The 18,128-nt window shown below is 35.3% G+C and overlaps 1 protein-coding gene across 3 annotated transcripts in view; it reads right to left on the reverse strand.

Annotated features, from left to right (window-relative positions):
- Positions 1 to 8,367: 8,367 nt before the first annotated feature.
- Positions 8,368 to 18,128, reverse strand: part of Pdfr (Pigment-dispersing factor receptor) — a 78,074-nt gene continuing 68,313 nt past the window's right edge. For 2 of the 3 annotated variants that reach the window (XM_053768409.1, XM_053768410.1), the window contains 4 exons: positions 17,875 to 18,055; positions 16,735 to 16,829; positions 14,849 to 15,001; positions 8,368 to 9,568 (listed from right to left, as the gene is read on the reverse strand). In XM_053768409.1, coding sequence (XP_053624384.1) covers positions 9,352 to 9,568; positions 14,849 to 15,001; positions 16,735 to 16,829; positions 17,875 to 18,055 — 646 coding nt within the window. In that variant the 3' untranslated portion in view covers positions 8,368 to 9,351. Of the gene's footprint in view, positions 9,569 to 10,417; positions 10,447 to 14,848; positions 15,002 to 16,734; positions 16,830 to 17,874; positions 18,056 to 18,128 lie in introns of all 3 variants that reach the window. The other variant, XM_053768411.1, reaches the window with a different exon arrangement.

The raw sequence follows: 18,128 nt of genomic DNA on the forward strand, positions 1-18,128 counted from the left end.
GGCTTTTCAGGTTCATTTGTATTAGCCACTTCGTAAATGGAATTGCCATATTTTTTTATTATATTATAAGGTCCGTCACGACGAGGGGCAAATTTTGCAGAAAATTGTTTATCTCGACTACTAATCGGATGTGTTTCTACTAAGACCAGGTCTCCGATATTGTATCCTGGGTCTGGTCGTCTTTTTGTATTTGCTCTATCTCTGTTAACATCTTGCATATTTTCGACGTTCTCTTTAGCAGTAATTAAATCTTTAGCAAGCTGTCTCAAATGTGGTGTAATTTCAGGTACAAAATTTTCTGTTTGTACGATATCACTAAAATTGTGAGAAACATCAAATGGTGTTCGTAATTCTCTTCCAAATGTTAAGTATGCTGCGGTGAAATTTGTACTTTGATTGTACGCTGTGTTCATTGAGAAGCGCACAGCAGGTAACATCTCGGGCCATTTATTATGTTTGTCTTGGACTAATATTGCCAATTGAGTTTTAAGGTCTCTGTTTTTTCTTTCAACAATATTAGGCTCAGGATGGTAGACAGGACTTAGAAATTGTTGTATGTCTAAACAAAAAGTTAATTGTTGCATTACGGCTGATATGAATTGGGTGCCATTATCACTTGAAATTCTACGAGGTAAGCCATATCGTAGTAATACTTCGTTTAATAAAATTAAAGCACATTGTTGTGCAGTTGCTTCTGTTATTGCAAATAGTTCAACCCAACGGGTAGCTGTATCTTCTATGATGTATATCCATTTTTCGCCTTTTGAACCTTGAGGTAAAGGCCCAAACAAGTCGATTGAGAGTACCTCAAATCTTTGATTGTTTGCAGTAGATTGAAATAGACCTACTGGTTTTTGATTTGTAGCTTTGTAGCGCTGACATTCTATACATGTTTTAACGTATTTTATAACATTCTTTCGTAAACCTTTCCAGTAGAAATTCTGTTCAATTCGTTTTACTGTTCTGTCTACACCTAAATGTCCAGCAATAGGTGCGTCGTGATATGATTTTAGTAAGCTATTGATTTCATGTTTTGGTATCACTAACTTAGCATGATCTTCTTCTTGGTCAGGAGTGAATCGATATAGTACTCCTTTATTTAATAAGTAGCCTCTTTTAGACCATTGTGCCAAATCTTCCTGGGTAGATTTATCCTCTAAGGCTTTTATGATTCGTAGTAGTTCATCATCCTTTTCTTGTTCTGCTCTTATATTGATTTCATTTCTTTTTGGTAAATCAAATTCTACAGTGCAGATTAAACATAATTCATTAGAATGTTCTTCTTCACATGGAGGCCTGGACAAAGTATCTGCTAAGACATTTGTCTTGCCTGGGCTGTATTTTATTTCTAAATTATAGGGTTGCAGTTGTAAAGCCCATCTAGCGAGACGACCGGTTGGTGATTTTAAATTAAGCAACCATCTTAAAGGTTGATGGTCGGTAATCGTTAAGAATTTTGTTCCCTCAATATATCCTCTGAATTGTTTTACTGCCCAAACAATGGCTAGTGCTTCCTTTTCAGTGACTGTGTAATTTTTTTCTGCTGATGTTAGTAGTCTACTTGCGTATTCGACAGGGTGTTCTTCTTTGCCCTCCCCCTGAAGTAAAGCTGCTCCAATAGCATAATTACTTGCGTCTGTTTTGATTATAAACGGTTGTTCGAAATTAGCTTGTTTAAGTATTGGTGTAGATGTTAATGCGTCTTTCAAGATTTCATAAGATTGTTTTTGTTCTTTATCCCATTTCCACAAAGCTTGTTTCTTTGTAAGACTGGTTAAGGGTCTTGCTTTTTCAGCAAAGTTCGCTATAAATCTTCTATACCATGATGCGGTTTGCAGGAATGAGATTAATTGTTTCAAATTTTTAGGTTCTGGTCTCTGGGTCAGGGCTGATACTTTTCCAATATCCGTCTTTATTCCTTCTGGTACTATCAAATGTCCCAAATACTTTATTTTTGAGCATCCGAACTTGCATTTTTTTCTATTAGCTCTTAGATTAAAATCTTGTAATTTTATAAATATTTCTCTCAAATCTTGTAAATGCTGGCGAAAAGTGTCAGATCTAATTATTAAATCATCCAAATACGCTAGTACGCATTGTGCCCTTAGTCCGTTTATGAATTTGTCCATCAATCTCTGAAAGGTTGCCGGTGCATTTCTTAGTCCGAACGGCATGCGTTTAAATTTGTACATACCAAATGGTGAAATAAACGCAGTCTTATCTTGGTCTTCAATGTTTAATCTTATTTGCCAAAATCCTGACTGTAAGTCTATTGTTGACATATAGGGCATAGCTTTGGCCTGGTGCAATAAATCGTCTATTCTGGGTAGGGGATATCTATCTGGTATTGTTATTTCATTTAATTTGCGAAAATCTATACAGACTCGGACATCATTATCTCCCTTTGGAACTAGAATGACAGGTGAACACCAAGGAGACTCACATTCCTCTATTATGTCATTACTTAACATTTCGTCTAATTTTACTCTAAGTTGTTGTTGCCTAGCGGGCGATAATCTATATGGTTTTACAACTACAGGTTCATGTTTACCTGTTTCTATTTTATGTTCTATGTATGGTGTGGCATCACCATTAGATGCAAAGATAATACTAAATTCTGACAATAGATTGTTAAACTGTTCCCTTTCATTATCATTTAATGAGTGACATTCGTCAGGTTTTAATGAAATGTCAATGGAATACAATTGAGTAGGATTTATTGGTACATATAATACACGGGGATCAATACAAGATGCACTATCTGCAGGTTCTCTTGGACGTTCTAGCCGTGGTGGTGTTTGCAGTTTGTGTAGGATCCATTTTGGTCTTTTGGCATCAGGGGGTGAATTTTCAGGACTTTTCAATGGAGATGGTGTTTCTGGCATAGGCGATACGACTGTGAGCTCATTTGCCCATTTTAAGAAATTTGACATTGTTTCTACTGATTCTGTAACGGCAGGATTTTTGAAAGTTAGAGCTTTAGCAGCAATAAGCGGTATGGTATCATTTCGAAGTTGTAAGAAGTTGTATGTTTGGGAGGGGTCGTCTATATAGTACCAAACTCGTTGTGGTAGATTGAGTACGATACCCGATGCTTCCAAGAAATCTATTCCCAGCAAAGTGCGATTTTCCGATGCTTCTGGTATCACCGAAAATGTCACTGGTCGCTCTCTTCCTCCTAATACTAAATTGACAGTAGTTAGCAGTAAGGTAGTAGTCTTAATAGTTCCATCTGCCAATGTAATGCTACTTGGGCGTTTTTCGAATTGTGTACCTTTTTGAAGGAGTTTTTTATATAGGTGGTTGCTAGCAATACTAGTTCGTGCCGCAGTGTCAATAAAAGCGTAGCCTGTTTCACCCTCCACGGTGATTTTTATTGTAGGAATTTTGGCTTGGGACTGCATAGTGCTTTGTATGGCATAAAATGCAACTGGTTTTGGGGGTGTTTCTTGGTTCTTACAATTATTACAATTGCTTCTAAAAACACCAATCTTTCCGCAACCATAGCACGTAATTTGTGGCTTAGGTTTATCTGTAGATGGTCCTTCAGCAATGTCTTCCTTCTTTTTCTCTGCTTTTTCTTTTGCTTCTATACGTAGTCTAGTGCGACATTCCTCCGCGAGATGGCCTCTCTTTTTACAGAAAGTGCAACGTTTTACTGACTTTGAGCCTGGTTCAGAATCAATTTCCTTTGCGTGTAAAGATTCCTGATGGCGTGCCTTTTCCATTAGATCAGAGAATGTTTTAATGTCGGATCGGGCAATTTTCTCTCGTAAATTTAATTTCAATAAACCATAAATCAGGTCAATTTGTTCATTTTCCTTGTGGCGTTTAACAGGTAGTTGTCCCAATAAGGCTCGTTTTCTACAGAGAAATGAATCTATAGGCTCGTCTCGTCCTTGAGAGCTCTTGAATATTTCCATGTATATGTCATGAGGCTGGCGAGTAGGTGCAAACGCGGCGCGTAAGTTTTTCAATGCAGTATTCCATGATTGTGTTTCGGAACGTACTCCTTGCCACCAAGTACTTGCTGTATTTTTCAGAAGTAATGGCAACCCTGCTAATGCTTCTTCATCGGAAATTTGCTCAATTTGTTTATATATCTGTATTGCTGATATAAATTCTTCGACCTTGTTCCGATCCCTTTCTCCATCATAGCGCAGTGTGCAGCGAGTAAAATTTTTATGCGACATTTTACTTGTACACGGTATTCGACTGAGTAGCTCGGCGAACTGTTCTTGAGTGAGTGTAACCGGCGATGGTGACGACGTCGACATATTCCCAACTACCCACTCTTCTTTTAATTTAATCTTGTTTACGGTGTAGATTTTTTTTCGTTGGGCGCCAGATTGTAGGGTAGTTGTGAAAATAATACAATCGGCCAATGTTTACTCGTATATTGAGTCAAGTTACAACATAAAGGAGCATACACAATAACTTGAATTAAATGACTTTCACACTTGTATCGGATTTTTGTTAAAGTGGATTCCTAATTCAAGGTTTCGGAACGGACTACATAAGGGCTATCGCATTCCTTGCCTTCCCTAGGGTTTTACAGAGAGGACTACGTAAAGGCTATCGCTCCCTGGGACCCAGACTAACCGCTACTGAAAGACCACATAAAGGTTATCGTATCAGTGTCGGCTGCTGCTAGCTAAGTGAGCTTGGAGTGGCGCGTACGGCTTATAAAGGCGGTCCGTGGATGGTGCCGTGTGCAAACTTAAGACGTCATCATTGCGCGTCGAGCAGGACAGGTATATGTGTGACAAGGAAAGTATTCGAGTTCGTGCGTTGTGCATGTTATTCTCGTTACAGTTTTTTTTTATTAGAAATAAGCGAAATCAATTGTTTTAGGTATTCAAACAAGGCGGCCGGGTAACCAGATTAGATTTTGGAGTAAATTTGTTGATTACTAAGGACTGGATTACTAAGGTTGTCAAGTCAAGGGCTCAAGGTCAAGGCAAGTGGAGGAGAAAAAGTAGAAAGGCGGACTCTTGGCTCTCGCTCCGTATCTGAGGAAGTAACCAGGAAAGTGTTCAGATCAGAGAGATATTGTATTTCATTTGGCATTTTTTTACATCAGTGGTCGTTATGAAATACTAGTGGTTAAATTAAAGTTTTGAATTGCAGACGAATTAGTTTTATTTTTAATTTATGTATCATGTCACTTGTATCATGTCACTTGTATCATGTCACTTGTGTGGATTATATTTTACTTCGAAAAAAAAAAAAAAACAAATATATACTATTCTACTCATTGCTATTATTTGTAAAGGTAATTAATTTAAACTTATGATAATTTATAGGCGAGGTTGCGTTTCAAATAACAATTCGAGGCAATCTCCAATACTTATAATATTATCTGCCAATAAACTTGTCACCATTTTTATATGTTTGTCTCTCTTAATTGTTTCTGGAGAACGATTGGCGTTAGAGTATTTTTTAAGATGTTAATATGATTGTCTTTTAATTCACTGACATTTTTTTCAATATAATCAAAAGGCATTCGTGGCTTTCGTTTTTGGACTCTTGTATTAAACCGATAAAGAAATAAAATAAATATATTAGGACAAATCACGCAGATTGAGCTAGCCCCAAAGTAAGTTCGAGACTTGTGTTATGGGATATTAACTCAACGATGCTATATTTTATAACAAATACATATATAGATAAACATCCAAGACCCGGGCCAATCAGAAAAAGATCATTTTCCATCATGACCCGACCGGGGATCGAACCCGGGACCTCTCGGTTCAGTGGCAAGAACTTTACCACTGCGCCACCGAGGTCGTCAATGATTCCACCGATGATTCCATCCTTCTGAAGAATTTGTCGTTCTCAGGTCTTGTGCATTGCTACACCACATCCTGCCCAGGAATTGGTTTTTCATCCATTGCGTTTCGACATAAATACATAAACGTAACCCTACATGATGGTGAAAAATATTTGTCCACGTCTAACAGCCTCTTAACTCTATGTTCATCATAGATCATTATATGCATGTATACTTATCAAAATATCTTGAACGCACGAAACGCTACTAAGAATGTTATCAAAATCTCCCGACGCACGAACAGCTGCCTATCGGTCTAGTTTTAAGAAAGATCACGAAACGCAACCTCGCTATTCAATTGAAATTTGATTATAATACTGGACGCACGAAAAGCTACCTACCATAATCACAGTTTTTTCTTTATTCGTAGAACGCACCAAACGTAACCAATGGGGTTGTTTACAAAAAATATGGACTCACAAACCGCTACTAGACCGAATATTACTGTCTCTTTCATTTGGTTTGGCTTGATAAGCTTCGAAGATAAGGTACTCTTAGAAAATTGGATATTTTGATACGAAAAGCATCTACATACTTTTGTATATGTGCAAATTCCCTTACTATTTTTTTTTTTGGTTTACTCATTTAAGTCATTATTAAAATATTTTCATGATTTCATATCCTTTTGCTTCGCTTTGTATAATTGTTACACTTGGCACTAGGCACCTCATTAATACAAAATTAAATTGTTCAATAACGAATATAATCTAGATATAAACTTAAGTTCAATACAATTAAAGTAATTACCATAAAATTAAAACAACAATAATAAAATACAATTCATTATGTACCACAACTTTAGCCCGCGCCAATTTTACATTAAAATTTCGGTAATTCTTTTCACGAGTATTCTGTAAGATTGGCAAACATACTCGTGTATGAGATTACAATTAGTATTTTTTGTAATATTTAGTTCAATTTCATGTTTCCCGCTACGTGTCTCGTCTCGCAACTTGCCCCATTTTCCTTCCATGTACACGTACTGTTTAGGCCTTTGGCTGTATTACTTTAGTGTCACCGGCTAACTTTTTAATTTTCCCAAATGTCAGGGCTGTCAAGGTCAAGTCATTTTTTTACTTTGTCTTCTAAAAATTTGGCGCGCCTACTTACGTACTTTTTTCACTGTATGTTAAAAACTCATAAATACAAATAATTTAAAAGGAATTATTGAGTTATCATTGGCTCCGGTGTGTCGGCGAAGACACGTACCATTTCTTACACATGACGTTTTTCGAAATGTGTCCCGCCCCATTCCTCACCACTTGCCTCGCCCATTTTCCCCTACGTCCCCCAATCCCGCTTTCTGCAACGCGTGTCGTCTTATTATCCACGATGTATTACGACCGATTTTTTCATTAACCACAAACGCAAATGAAGCGTTTTACGGGTCCCTTTTTGAAAAATAATGAAGTTTCATATACTTTTTCACCCTTACATCGTTTCCCTAGAGATGTAATTTTCAAAAAATAGACAATGCATTATTATGTTTTATTCTTCTTCTTCTTCCTCTTACCTAACATTTCAAACTATTTTTATTTAGTAAGTATGTTTACCAATTTTCAGCTTTTTATCTTGATTACAATACAATCGTGTATTGTGTATTGTGTGTGGTTTAATAATATGTATTATAATTGTTTGAGTTCCATACAATTTTACACCCCCCTTTTGAAGGGGTTGAGGGTTAATTTTCAGAAAAATCTAAAACACGTATTCATTAATTTTGTTGCATACAACTAATATCCAAAATTTCAAGTCACTAACTTCAACGGTGTAGAACTTTCATATAAAAGGTTTTCACTCCTTTCACCCCCCTCGGGGTAGAATTTCCGAAATTCCTCTCATTGTACTCACCTACACTCCCCACGAAACCTACATGCCAAATTTCAGCTTACTACGCCCAGGAGTTTCGGCTGCACATTGTCTGTCACTCAGTCACTCGGTAAGTAAGAGTTTTATATATATAGGTATAGATTGATTTTTATACATAGGTGTGGAATGAATAATAATTTAGCAAATATATTGAATTTGTGGAAGAAAACATTTCTGTCACACATTTTTTCTGGGGTAGGCAGAACCCAGAGTTGGGACTCAATTACACAAAAACCAGTCAACGCGGCTTAGCTGTATAGGGTAAAACCGTGATAGAAGCCGCACTTTTTGAAATACCCACCTAATTAAAAAAAAAACTATAATTTTATACGAATATTTTCTATTAAATTAGTTAGCTCAATCGTTTATGTTGAATTATTATTCTTATTATTTAACTTAGATATTTATCAAATACAGATCTTGCAGAAATTAGGTTTTAGTGGAAAGTTTTTTTTTTGAGAATAGATTATCTGTATGAATAGTTGCCGCACCATGTAAATACCGACAAGGATGCTGGACTGCAGTTCAGGATAGATGCCTTTAATATAGTGTAAACGAAAATCTAAACCAAACATTAGGTAGTTCTGCTCCTGGAATCCTGGAATGAAACATGGATAATAATAACGAAAAACATTTTTTTTTAATCATTTAATGTTTAACACAATTCTAATACCACAATCATTTAAAGCGTTTCAGTTGCACTAAAAAGTCCAAATATAAATATAATTATACATAAAATATAACAGATAGAATATTAAAAAAAAACAGTTCTAAAACTAAGCTCAGGAACACTTGAAAACCAACCTTTTTACCAAATCAATACTTAAAATCAGGCCTGGCCAAACAAGAACTAAAATTCACACAATACCTACCTATTACATAAATAAATAAATTCATTAAAAGTTTTACAATAAACATTAAAAAGTTTTAAAAGTAGGTATTATAAAAACAATGATGCCTTAGCTAGCTATTAAATTTGGAATGAAGTTATCGTAAAATGGCGGGGATCCATAATTCAGGGCAACTGTATTTTTTTAATAGGGATTGAATTAATACACGAGCATTTGCTCATGTATTTTTTCAATGAACCAGTACATTGCTTAATTAAATATTACATCGGAATTTGTTACGAATCATAAAATTATACAATGCAAAATATTTGAGGTGAAATATTCGGATGAACGAAACGTGCCGCCATCATGCGAATGTTCTCCGCGTAAGTAATGTGCGGCGTGACGGCCGTTCCTACTAACGCTTGTTGCGAGTTAGGGGGTTGTCAGGGTTCCGTGGCCTAATGGCAAAGGCAATATTCGTCATGTCCGTCCGTATGTCATAGCCACTTTTTTCCGAAATTGTTGAGAACTATTGTTGAAACTTGGTTCAGGTTTCTAATATATTTTTTTTCTAAACTTAGAAGAGACACTTAAAAATGGTGGTAAATTTCTCCCGGCGCTGCAACTATAGCGCTTTTACCCTATTGGAATTGTATTAAATATTGAATTTTGGATATAACATGAATTATTTTAAAATATTTTTGTGATATCTTCAAATTTTACGACATAAAATTGACATGAACGATAAACATCAATCGGCGTCAGTTTTAGTAAACTGACTACCTACACAAATAAACTTTTTTTTTTTAAAGATTATTACTCCATCTCGAGAGTAACAGAAACAGGCGGCAACTGGGTTGTACCCGGTATGTTCACCCGATAAAACACCACCTGACGCGAGGATTCATCCGCCTTGTCATTCAATGCAGAATTTTTGGGTGAAGCATCAGTTTTTGGACGACGAATCGCTGGACGCCTGGTTTTATACGGGTTAAGGCGCTCGCGAAATTCCCCAGCCTGGTTGTTGACTTGGCTGAGAAGAAAAATAAATCTTTATTAACTTCCAAGCTGTGTCCGAGGCGAAGCGAACCATTACCATTGCAGTATCGATATAAGTTTTTACTTTATTTATAAAAATAACTATCTATAGGGGGGGAACCATTTGATAGTTTTTTTTCGATCAGGGTTTACGTTATCTTATCTGCACCCTTATAAGTATACTATTTACAAGGATTTTAGTTCTGAAGTTCAACTTTTACACAATACATGGGAATAACATTTTTATTGAGAAATTTGCGTGAGCAAATTCAAATTCATTGTGACCAGACCTGGGGTCTATTGCGTATTCTATTAAGTAATGTTCTGCGAATAATATACTAATGTTTATACTAATGAATTCGCCGAGCCACATCAATATTTTTCTTTACGTCATAATGTATGTACATACACGTATTTTGTCACATGATTAAAATGAGTGGGTTACACCAATCAACTTTCCTTAACATTAACCTGCGCGCCGGCGGCGCCGATTAAAACAGCATACTTCGTTCTACACAGGTTAAAGTTAACGTCAAAGTGAACAGGTGCAACCGACTCAAAATTATATTAACTACGCTTATATGTACAATTAATTTCTTAACAAGGTGATAAAAATCAATGTCACTTTCGCGATTGCTTTCCAAGTTGTAGGTATATTTATGACAAGTGCTTAAGTGTTCGCAATGCAGCACCATATAAAAAAAGCAGGACGGCCAAATAGGAAACACACACACTAACATTGAAGAAGACACACACACACACACTAAAGTATTACTGAAATACTTTTCAAATAAACATTCAAAAAATAACTTTCGCTTTAAAGAACAAAAATAAAACGACATACACAGTGTACCGGCGGCAGCCTACGACGCCCTGAAAATTATAAAAAAAAAAAATCAAAAATAATATTTAAAAAATCAAAAATAAAATAAAAAAGTGGTGGGATAAAATCATCAACAAACAATACGTGATCTAACAAAGAAGGAAGTGGAAAAACAAAATGAAAATAAATTGTCTAGATTATAAACTGTCGAAAGCTAACACGTTACCTACATTTTACAACATAACTTTTTATTTATCTAAATATTAACGGTACATAATATGCGATTTAATATGGTAGGTATTTAGCAAAAATATATATTATATATCAACTTATTATTAATAATATAATTACACGTAATTTATTATATATTAGCTTCTGCCCGCGCAAATTTCTTTGCGAAAGCGGAACAAACATAATTTATGTACAAGCTTTAACCCCCCCCCTTAAAGGAGGACTTTTTTTAAACTATATACATACCGAAATTTCTTCAAGTCCAGCGGTTTAGCCGGAACAGACAGACAGACAGACTTTCATGTTTATAATATTAGTACGGATATTATGCAGTTCACAAATTCTTGACAGTTCACAATCTAACTAGTTTACATTTGTAACGGGTTTTACAATCATACCGTGACTTAAATACAATACAATACAATACACATTACAATTTTGTAGTCAAAATAGTGCCAATTTCGGCAAAGTGGGGTGTCCACATTTCACAGAATTACATCGAAATCACGTTTCGTAGAAATCCTTTTTTATATCACAAATTACATATACCGTATTCATCATGTTCTTACCTAACCTAACCTAATTATGTGAAAAAGAATATGTACCGATTATTTTTGTTCAAGATTGATTTGAAAAAATTTTCGACGCAACTTGGCAGACAATTCTGTGAACACCCCCGGCAAAGTAACTCGGCAAGTCGTTTCACAACACAGACACGCATTGTGAAGCGCACATTTTAGATTCTACATGAATATAAACTTGCAAATTATGAAGTTTACAATTCGTCAGCTATCCGACTTAAAAATATCCGTGTCGCGTCTGTATGTGCGAGATAAGCTCTAAAACTATAAACTACCCGACTGAGTTCAGAGGGGTTAGTGCGGGTTTGCGTTTCACTTCACACCATCGAATTGAGTCGCAGTGAGACGCAGCTAACCAATCACATTGCGCCATCGTGACGCAACGACAACCACATTGCAATGTGATTGGTCCGGTGCGACTCACTTCGCCCACTATTTGGTTTTATCCAATCGACATTGTAATTCCTGAAGAAGGTTTAGGTGCACAATTTATTATGGTTTTACCCGAGCGGAGCCAGGACGAGCCGCTAGTGATTATATAATGACGTCACATGGTAATGTAAATATTCTAATGATACCACATTGTTTTCTGATAATACATTTATGAATTATGATAAAATTAAATAAAACTCACATATACAACCCTAAAACATGACACCCCTTTTATGAGCAGTCGAGTAAAATACGATTTTCATTATAATCCTGTCTAATATTTTCATATCAAATAATCACGATTATAAAATATCGTAGATCCGATTATTTTACAGTCGTGATTAAATCAAATTTATTTTTATTCTGAACTTGTCACGTGTCCAAAAATATTATTGTTCACGCGAATTTCATATAACAAATCGATAAGTAGTTATAATGATTCTGAAAACGGTGGTGTACAAACAGTATTGTATGACGAACTTCGACATTTCTATAGTGAAAATAGTTTTGAAAATTCTAATGTAACTTAATTCGGCCAAAATCGTCTTATTGACAATTTAATTTAAAAGTTATCTGTTTTTATAATAATGCAATAATTATCCTCATATTTAGCATGTTTCAAGTTTTTCTTAAGAGCTCGTTGGTGTCTAATATATGTGAGTTTGCAATAGGATAGAAAGAGATGGCATGTGTAAGTAGGTATTGTGAAAGAAAGAGACAACTATTGCATAATGAAATGTCTTCATTGTGTGTATAGAGGAGAGGCGATTTGTACTTGAAGGGGGGAAAGAAACGAACATTTATGAGTACTAACTGTTCATATAGGGGAATCTCCGTACTTCCTGTCATCCTAATGTGAGAATAGACAACAGAAGAAATAAATTTTATTAACTATCGTCTTATACAATTTGTAAGGGAGTTTTATTTTTAAGAAATATATAAATAAATATGTACGGACAAATCACACAGATTGAGCTAGCCCCAAAGTAAGTTCTAGACGTGTGTTATGGGATACTAACTCAACGATACTATATTAAATAACATATACATATATAGATAAACATCCAAGACCCAGTTCAATCTGAAAAAGTTCATTTTCCATGTTGACCTGACCGGGATTCGAACCCGGGACCTCCAGTGTAGCAGTCCGGCGTAATGACCGGCCACGGAGGTCGTTATGTGCCAAATAAATGAAAAAAAAAAGAACTCTTGTAGTTTAAACTATTTCCCCAATACACTTCAGTTTTGGTTAAATATTTATTTCTTTAAAAAGGTCCAAAATCTATTAGAACCAGTCAATTATTATAAACTAGCGACCTTTACTCGGGTAAAACTTAATTAATACACACGACTGATGCTCCAACGTCCGTGCGCCTCGCCGTCTCGTAAACAAATGAGCGCTTGCTCGCAGCGCTACGACTTATGTCACAGTAGTGGGGAGGAATTAATGTATACCCGTACACTACACATGTAAACCTTTATCAGGAATCATCACAATTGTAAAACGTTCTGGTCGCTGCGACACAAGCATCGGTTAGTGCTGAGTACACAGTCCAACTAACTTATAAATTGTAAAACTACCTTCTAAAATGATCCTGTCAACTATTGTACTTTTTTTTTTTGGTGAATAATGTTATTATTATTATAATCCGTTACGTTTTTCTTTAAAGATTAACACACATAGGGAAGCGAATTTGTTTTGTACTATGTTAATTATATATGTGAAAAGTTTTTACTAGCAGATTAAATAAATAAACGTAATTAAAAATAGACATTAAATTGCCTTAATATAAGAGCGTCTATGTGTATGACCTACCACGAAAAAAATACCTTATTTTAGTCGTTTACAATACATTAATCATAAACATCTAAATAAATATGAGCGAGTGGAACGTCTTAAGGCGCTTTCTTCCCGCACATTGGCGACACAACACAATTTTATTAATTTCTTAGCGATATAATAGAAACTACCGCTATTATTAATTCCATGGAATTCTGACAAGTGTCGTTTTTCGACTTTTCACAAAAGATAAACCATCAGATATTTTCTAAATCAATTAATATGTAATTGAATAAGATCAAAGAACAGTTTACTTGATTTTATTCCATTGCAGCGTCATTGAGAAGTACTAATGAAAAGATCAATAGTAGATTTACAGAATGGAAAAAAAAAAACAGTAAAACAAAGAGTACTTTATTCTGAGCAAATCAGGCTCCACTCCAAAGTTATCCGACGAAACAGATATCCGTTGTCGATTTGTGGTTATAAATTAAACGAAAAGAACACAACTTTAGTCTTTATATATTAAAAAAAAATGATTTTCCTAAAAAAATGGTTTGTAACCTGCGTATCACTAAACTGAGATTCCTGATAAAGAAATTTCCCGAATAATCACAATAGCCTTTATAATACGATGATAAAAAAATCAAATTACTATTTCGAAATTGCTCATTATTTAATTAATTGAAACGTAAAATTAATTCAATGTTAGTTTGTTTATTTCACTCAAATGATTCAGTTCCGCTGTTTTAATGTTGGAAACATTTTTGAAATCTCAGATTTCTGTGTTTTCAATAAATAAATAAATATAAAAATAATTAATAGATAAATAATTGTAACACAAAGTATTATACTTTCCCATTGCATAATGTAGTCACAATTGATTAGATCGGAAACGGTGGCCGCTTAATTCCTTTTAGTCTACTTTGAACACATTGTATTATAGATAACTATAAAACTTCCTACTAAAATTATTTTAAGTGCATAATCCGTACGTAATCTGTTGAAATATATAAATAAAAAAAAAATAAATAAATATATTACGACAAACCACACAGATTGAGCTAGCCCCAAAGTAAGTCCGAAACTTGTGTCATGGGATACTAACTCAACGGTACTATATTTTATAACAAATACATATATAGATAAACATCCAAGACCCGGGCCAATCAGAAAAAGATCGTTTTCCATCATGACCCGACCGGGTATCGAACCTCTCGGTTCAGTGGCAAGAACTTTACCACTGCGCCACCGAGGTCGTCATATATATTTAATAATTTTCGCTAAGAATTAAAAGAAACCAATAAAAATGTGGGGCTGGCGTTAGAGTGCGGGGAGAGAGCGCTTTAAGTGACTTTCATCCATAAGGAACCTTTCTCGTGGTTCGTCACTTGTATAGACAAGTTAAATAGACACAGCGTTACTCACAGGCCCATTTCAGCAGCCTCCTGATTAATGCTGTCGAATATGAATCGTATGTTCTCATTCATAGGCGCCGTAGCAGAAGGGTGGGGAGTCCCCGGCATAGGGCCCATCTCCAAGTCTTCTTCCTGGCGCTTGAAGCAGCTGCACATCGACCAGCTGCAAAGAATAATATGACAATATAGGTACAATGGCTGCTTTCTATCATGTGACGTGAGAAAGTACTTGTGAAGGTCTAATTTCTGAATAAATCATTTGATTTGAAATCTAATTATTTCCTTCAATCTAATACACCAAAATAATCACTGTTAGTTTTCACTCAATTGTATCCTTCCTAATATTAAAAATGTGAAAATATGTTTGTTTGTTTGTTAGCTCTTCACGCTCTATATACTCAACCAATCTTCTTGAAATTTTGCATACCTTTCATCCCGGAAAAATCATCTTTTCCCGTGGGAAATTTACGCGAGCGAAGCCGCGGGCAAAAGATATTCTAATTTATTATACACCAAGACCTTCCATTCTACTATAGATTGGTGAGAACCGTACAAAAATCCGTGCAGTAGTTTACAGACAGGGGTATTCTATAATATGTAAGATTCAAAACAAAAATACCATTCTTTATACAATTAATAATAGACAAAGGTACAGTCGACTCGATTAAACATAATCAAATATACAACCTACTCGTATTATTGCAAAAGGACTTTTAATTTTTCAAAGCATCATTGATCAATGGAATTCGTTTGATATAAACTGAAGTAAAAACAAATACGTATGTGTTTTGTAGTTGATATTAAATTGGTTGCTTTTAAAAACATTCGGATGAATTATTAGTACGTCTAAGAATAGAATAGAATACAAATTAAGTATAATTATTCAAATTACAATAAAATTAAAAAGTGTTGTTTAAGTAACAAAACAGTGTGCTGCTAAAATTAATGTGTATATCTGTTTATTCACGGTCCACACATACACAACATAAACGATACATTTAATGTAAATTGTACGACAGTGATGATATGATAGACACAATTTTGTTACGGTATTTTCTAAGGGAACTTAATAAATCCACCTTCAATAATACATGGATTACAACAAACATTTATGTAATTCCTAATATCATTTCTCAGATGGTCTATTGTTTTTATATCAACAGCCTGACTTCTAGCAAAGAGTAGAGGATAAAAATGTGTTCTTTATTGCTGGTAACAGTTGGTTATCTTTCGGCCAGTTATTAAAAAAAAAATCATTTTGACATCACAGGATGGGATTTTTAGTAAAGTTGCAAACTCGGACCAAATACAAATGGATGCGGTATAAAAACTTGTGCACAGTTACAATGAAAGATGCACAGACGTCACGTAGGGGACGGGGCTTATTCACACTCCTGCTTCAGCCCCGCGTATCATCACACAAATGTCAAGAAAATAAATTGTAACCGCTGTAACCTAAAATATTGCTTTTTGAAAACTGCTGACGAAATATTATACTTACATACGACACAAAAACTTGTACATACATAAAAGCTACGAAAAACAAAGTGATTATATATAGTGTTGGTTTGACATTCTATAGTTATAATACCTTAGATAACGGTAGTCACTTCAGTAGTAGAAACCACACGGTAGTCAGTTTGAACCCGGCCATTTGGCACCCATTTTACATGGCCTTGTCCAGTACTACCTCAATTCGCATAATTTATTACGAGATATGTGAAGTTTATATACTTTAGTGGACGATGGTGGACAGATCGGATCCAGCCATTTAGCACTCATTTCTATATACCCCCAATCAAAAGAAAAAGAATGAAAAAGATGTGAAAGCAATCTGGCCTAGGGCTTAGGAGAATGAGAGCCAATTGGCCTGTCACTCCAGATCATCAAAGCAACCTGTTATGTTCCGATTGGGACTGGCCACCCCGTCTCGTCCCCGCACTGCGCATGGCCTGTCGGTCCTCAAAATATTTTGTTATCGCGGCGCGGACCTGAAAAATAAAATGTAACAGCAACCACTATCATAAATAAAAAATAGCTTGTCTGAAATTATTCAAAAAAATAATTAATGCGGCTAATTTTAATAGGTATTTTAATTGATATTAGTCGTGGTTCATAGTTATTGTAGTCAAACCCGTATTTTATTACAAAGAGATAAGCTGGTGGTTACTGGTGTCGTTTTGCAATACAATACAAAAATCACATTGCACTTCGTTACAGGTATGTATACAAAATGTATCGTCGTCAGCCACACACTTGAATGACTCGAGCCCGTCAAGAATAGACGGGTTTACTCCCAGGTTCCTTTTCAAGTTTGCACCCAAAAAGTCGGTCGCAAACCCATTTTACAGATGAGTTTGTGCCGGACTGTGTGGTAAGAAAATGGGAAAATACTTAGCGTAAACGCATTTCTGGCCCAAGACATCCTTGGACTTCGTAATGTCCACCGAACAAACGCTGGCTGACGCTGGTGCCAGGCTGGGGGTTTGAAATAAAATAAAGCCCGCCTTTTGACACGTATCACCGCTGTCCGTCTACACGGCAGGACTACTGAATATTTAGAAAATTAGAGGTAGTCACAAAACAGTTTAATCCATAAACTTAAATTCTCTATATTCAAATAAATTAGCAAGACTTTCAGATAGAGCTTCAAACCGATGTTTTTAACCTGGCTTAAATAACGGGCCCACTCTAATTCATACCAATCCGAGCGGAAAACTTTTGCGAGCATTTATTATTCTAGGATTAACTAGTAATATTCAAACAGGCGCAAAATAAGGATAACGCTATATTTTTTTACTTTTTTAATACTTTAATCTTTTTGTAAGTTATTTATATATTACTTCCAAGTAAAAGGTTGTGACGACCACGATTATCAATCATGTGGGATACGATATACGGGTATTAAATATATTTTCTTCTATATGAATTAATTTTACAGGAAAACTTTTATGTTTTACTTATGACGTTTCAAATCTGAATGCCAGATCAAGTATCCTTGTCTTTCTGCATGTCAATATAAAAATATTCGTATACCTCGTTATTCATAAAACAGTAGATGATAGCCACAAAAAATCCTTGGAATGACCTCAGGAAATGCGTCGTGTAACTCCAAACACGGAACCACCATACCGAGTCGAGGGGCGGTTCTATCATGTTCAAACTGTTCGTTATCCCTAATAATGGAAGCAACACAAGTGCTGCTTTGACAGCTTTCCTGAAAGTTTGTATATATCTTCAAATATATATAGGCATTTTATTATTAAATATTAAGTGTCCGCCTGGGTGCG

This window comes from Plodia interpunctella, chromosome Z (genome assembly GCF_027563975.2).
Source record: "Plodia interpunctella isolate USDA-ARS_2022_Savannah chromosome Z, ilPloInte3.2, whole genome shotgun sequence".
Taxonomy (NCBI): domain Eukaryota; kingdom Metazoa; phylum Arthropoda; class Insecta; order Lepidoptera; family Pyralidae; genus Plodia; species Plodia interpunctella.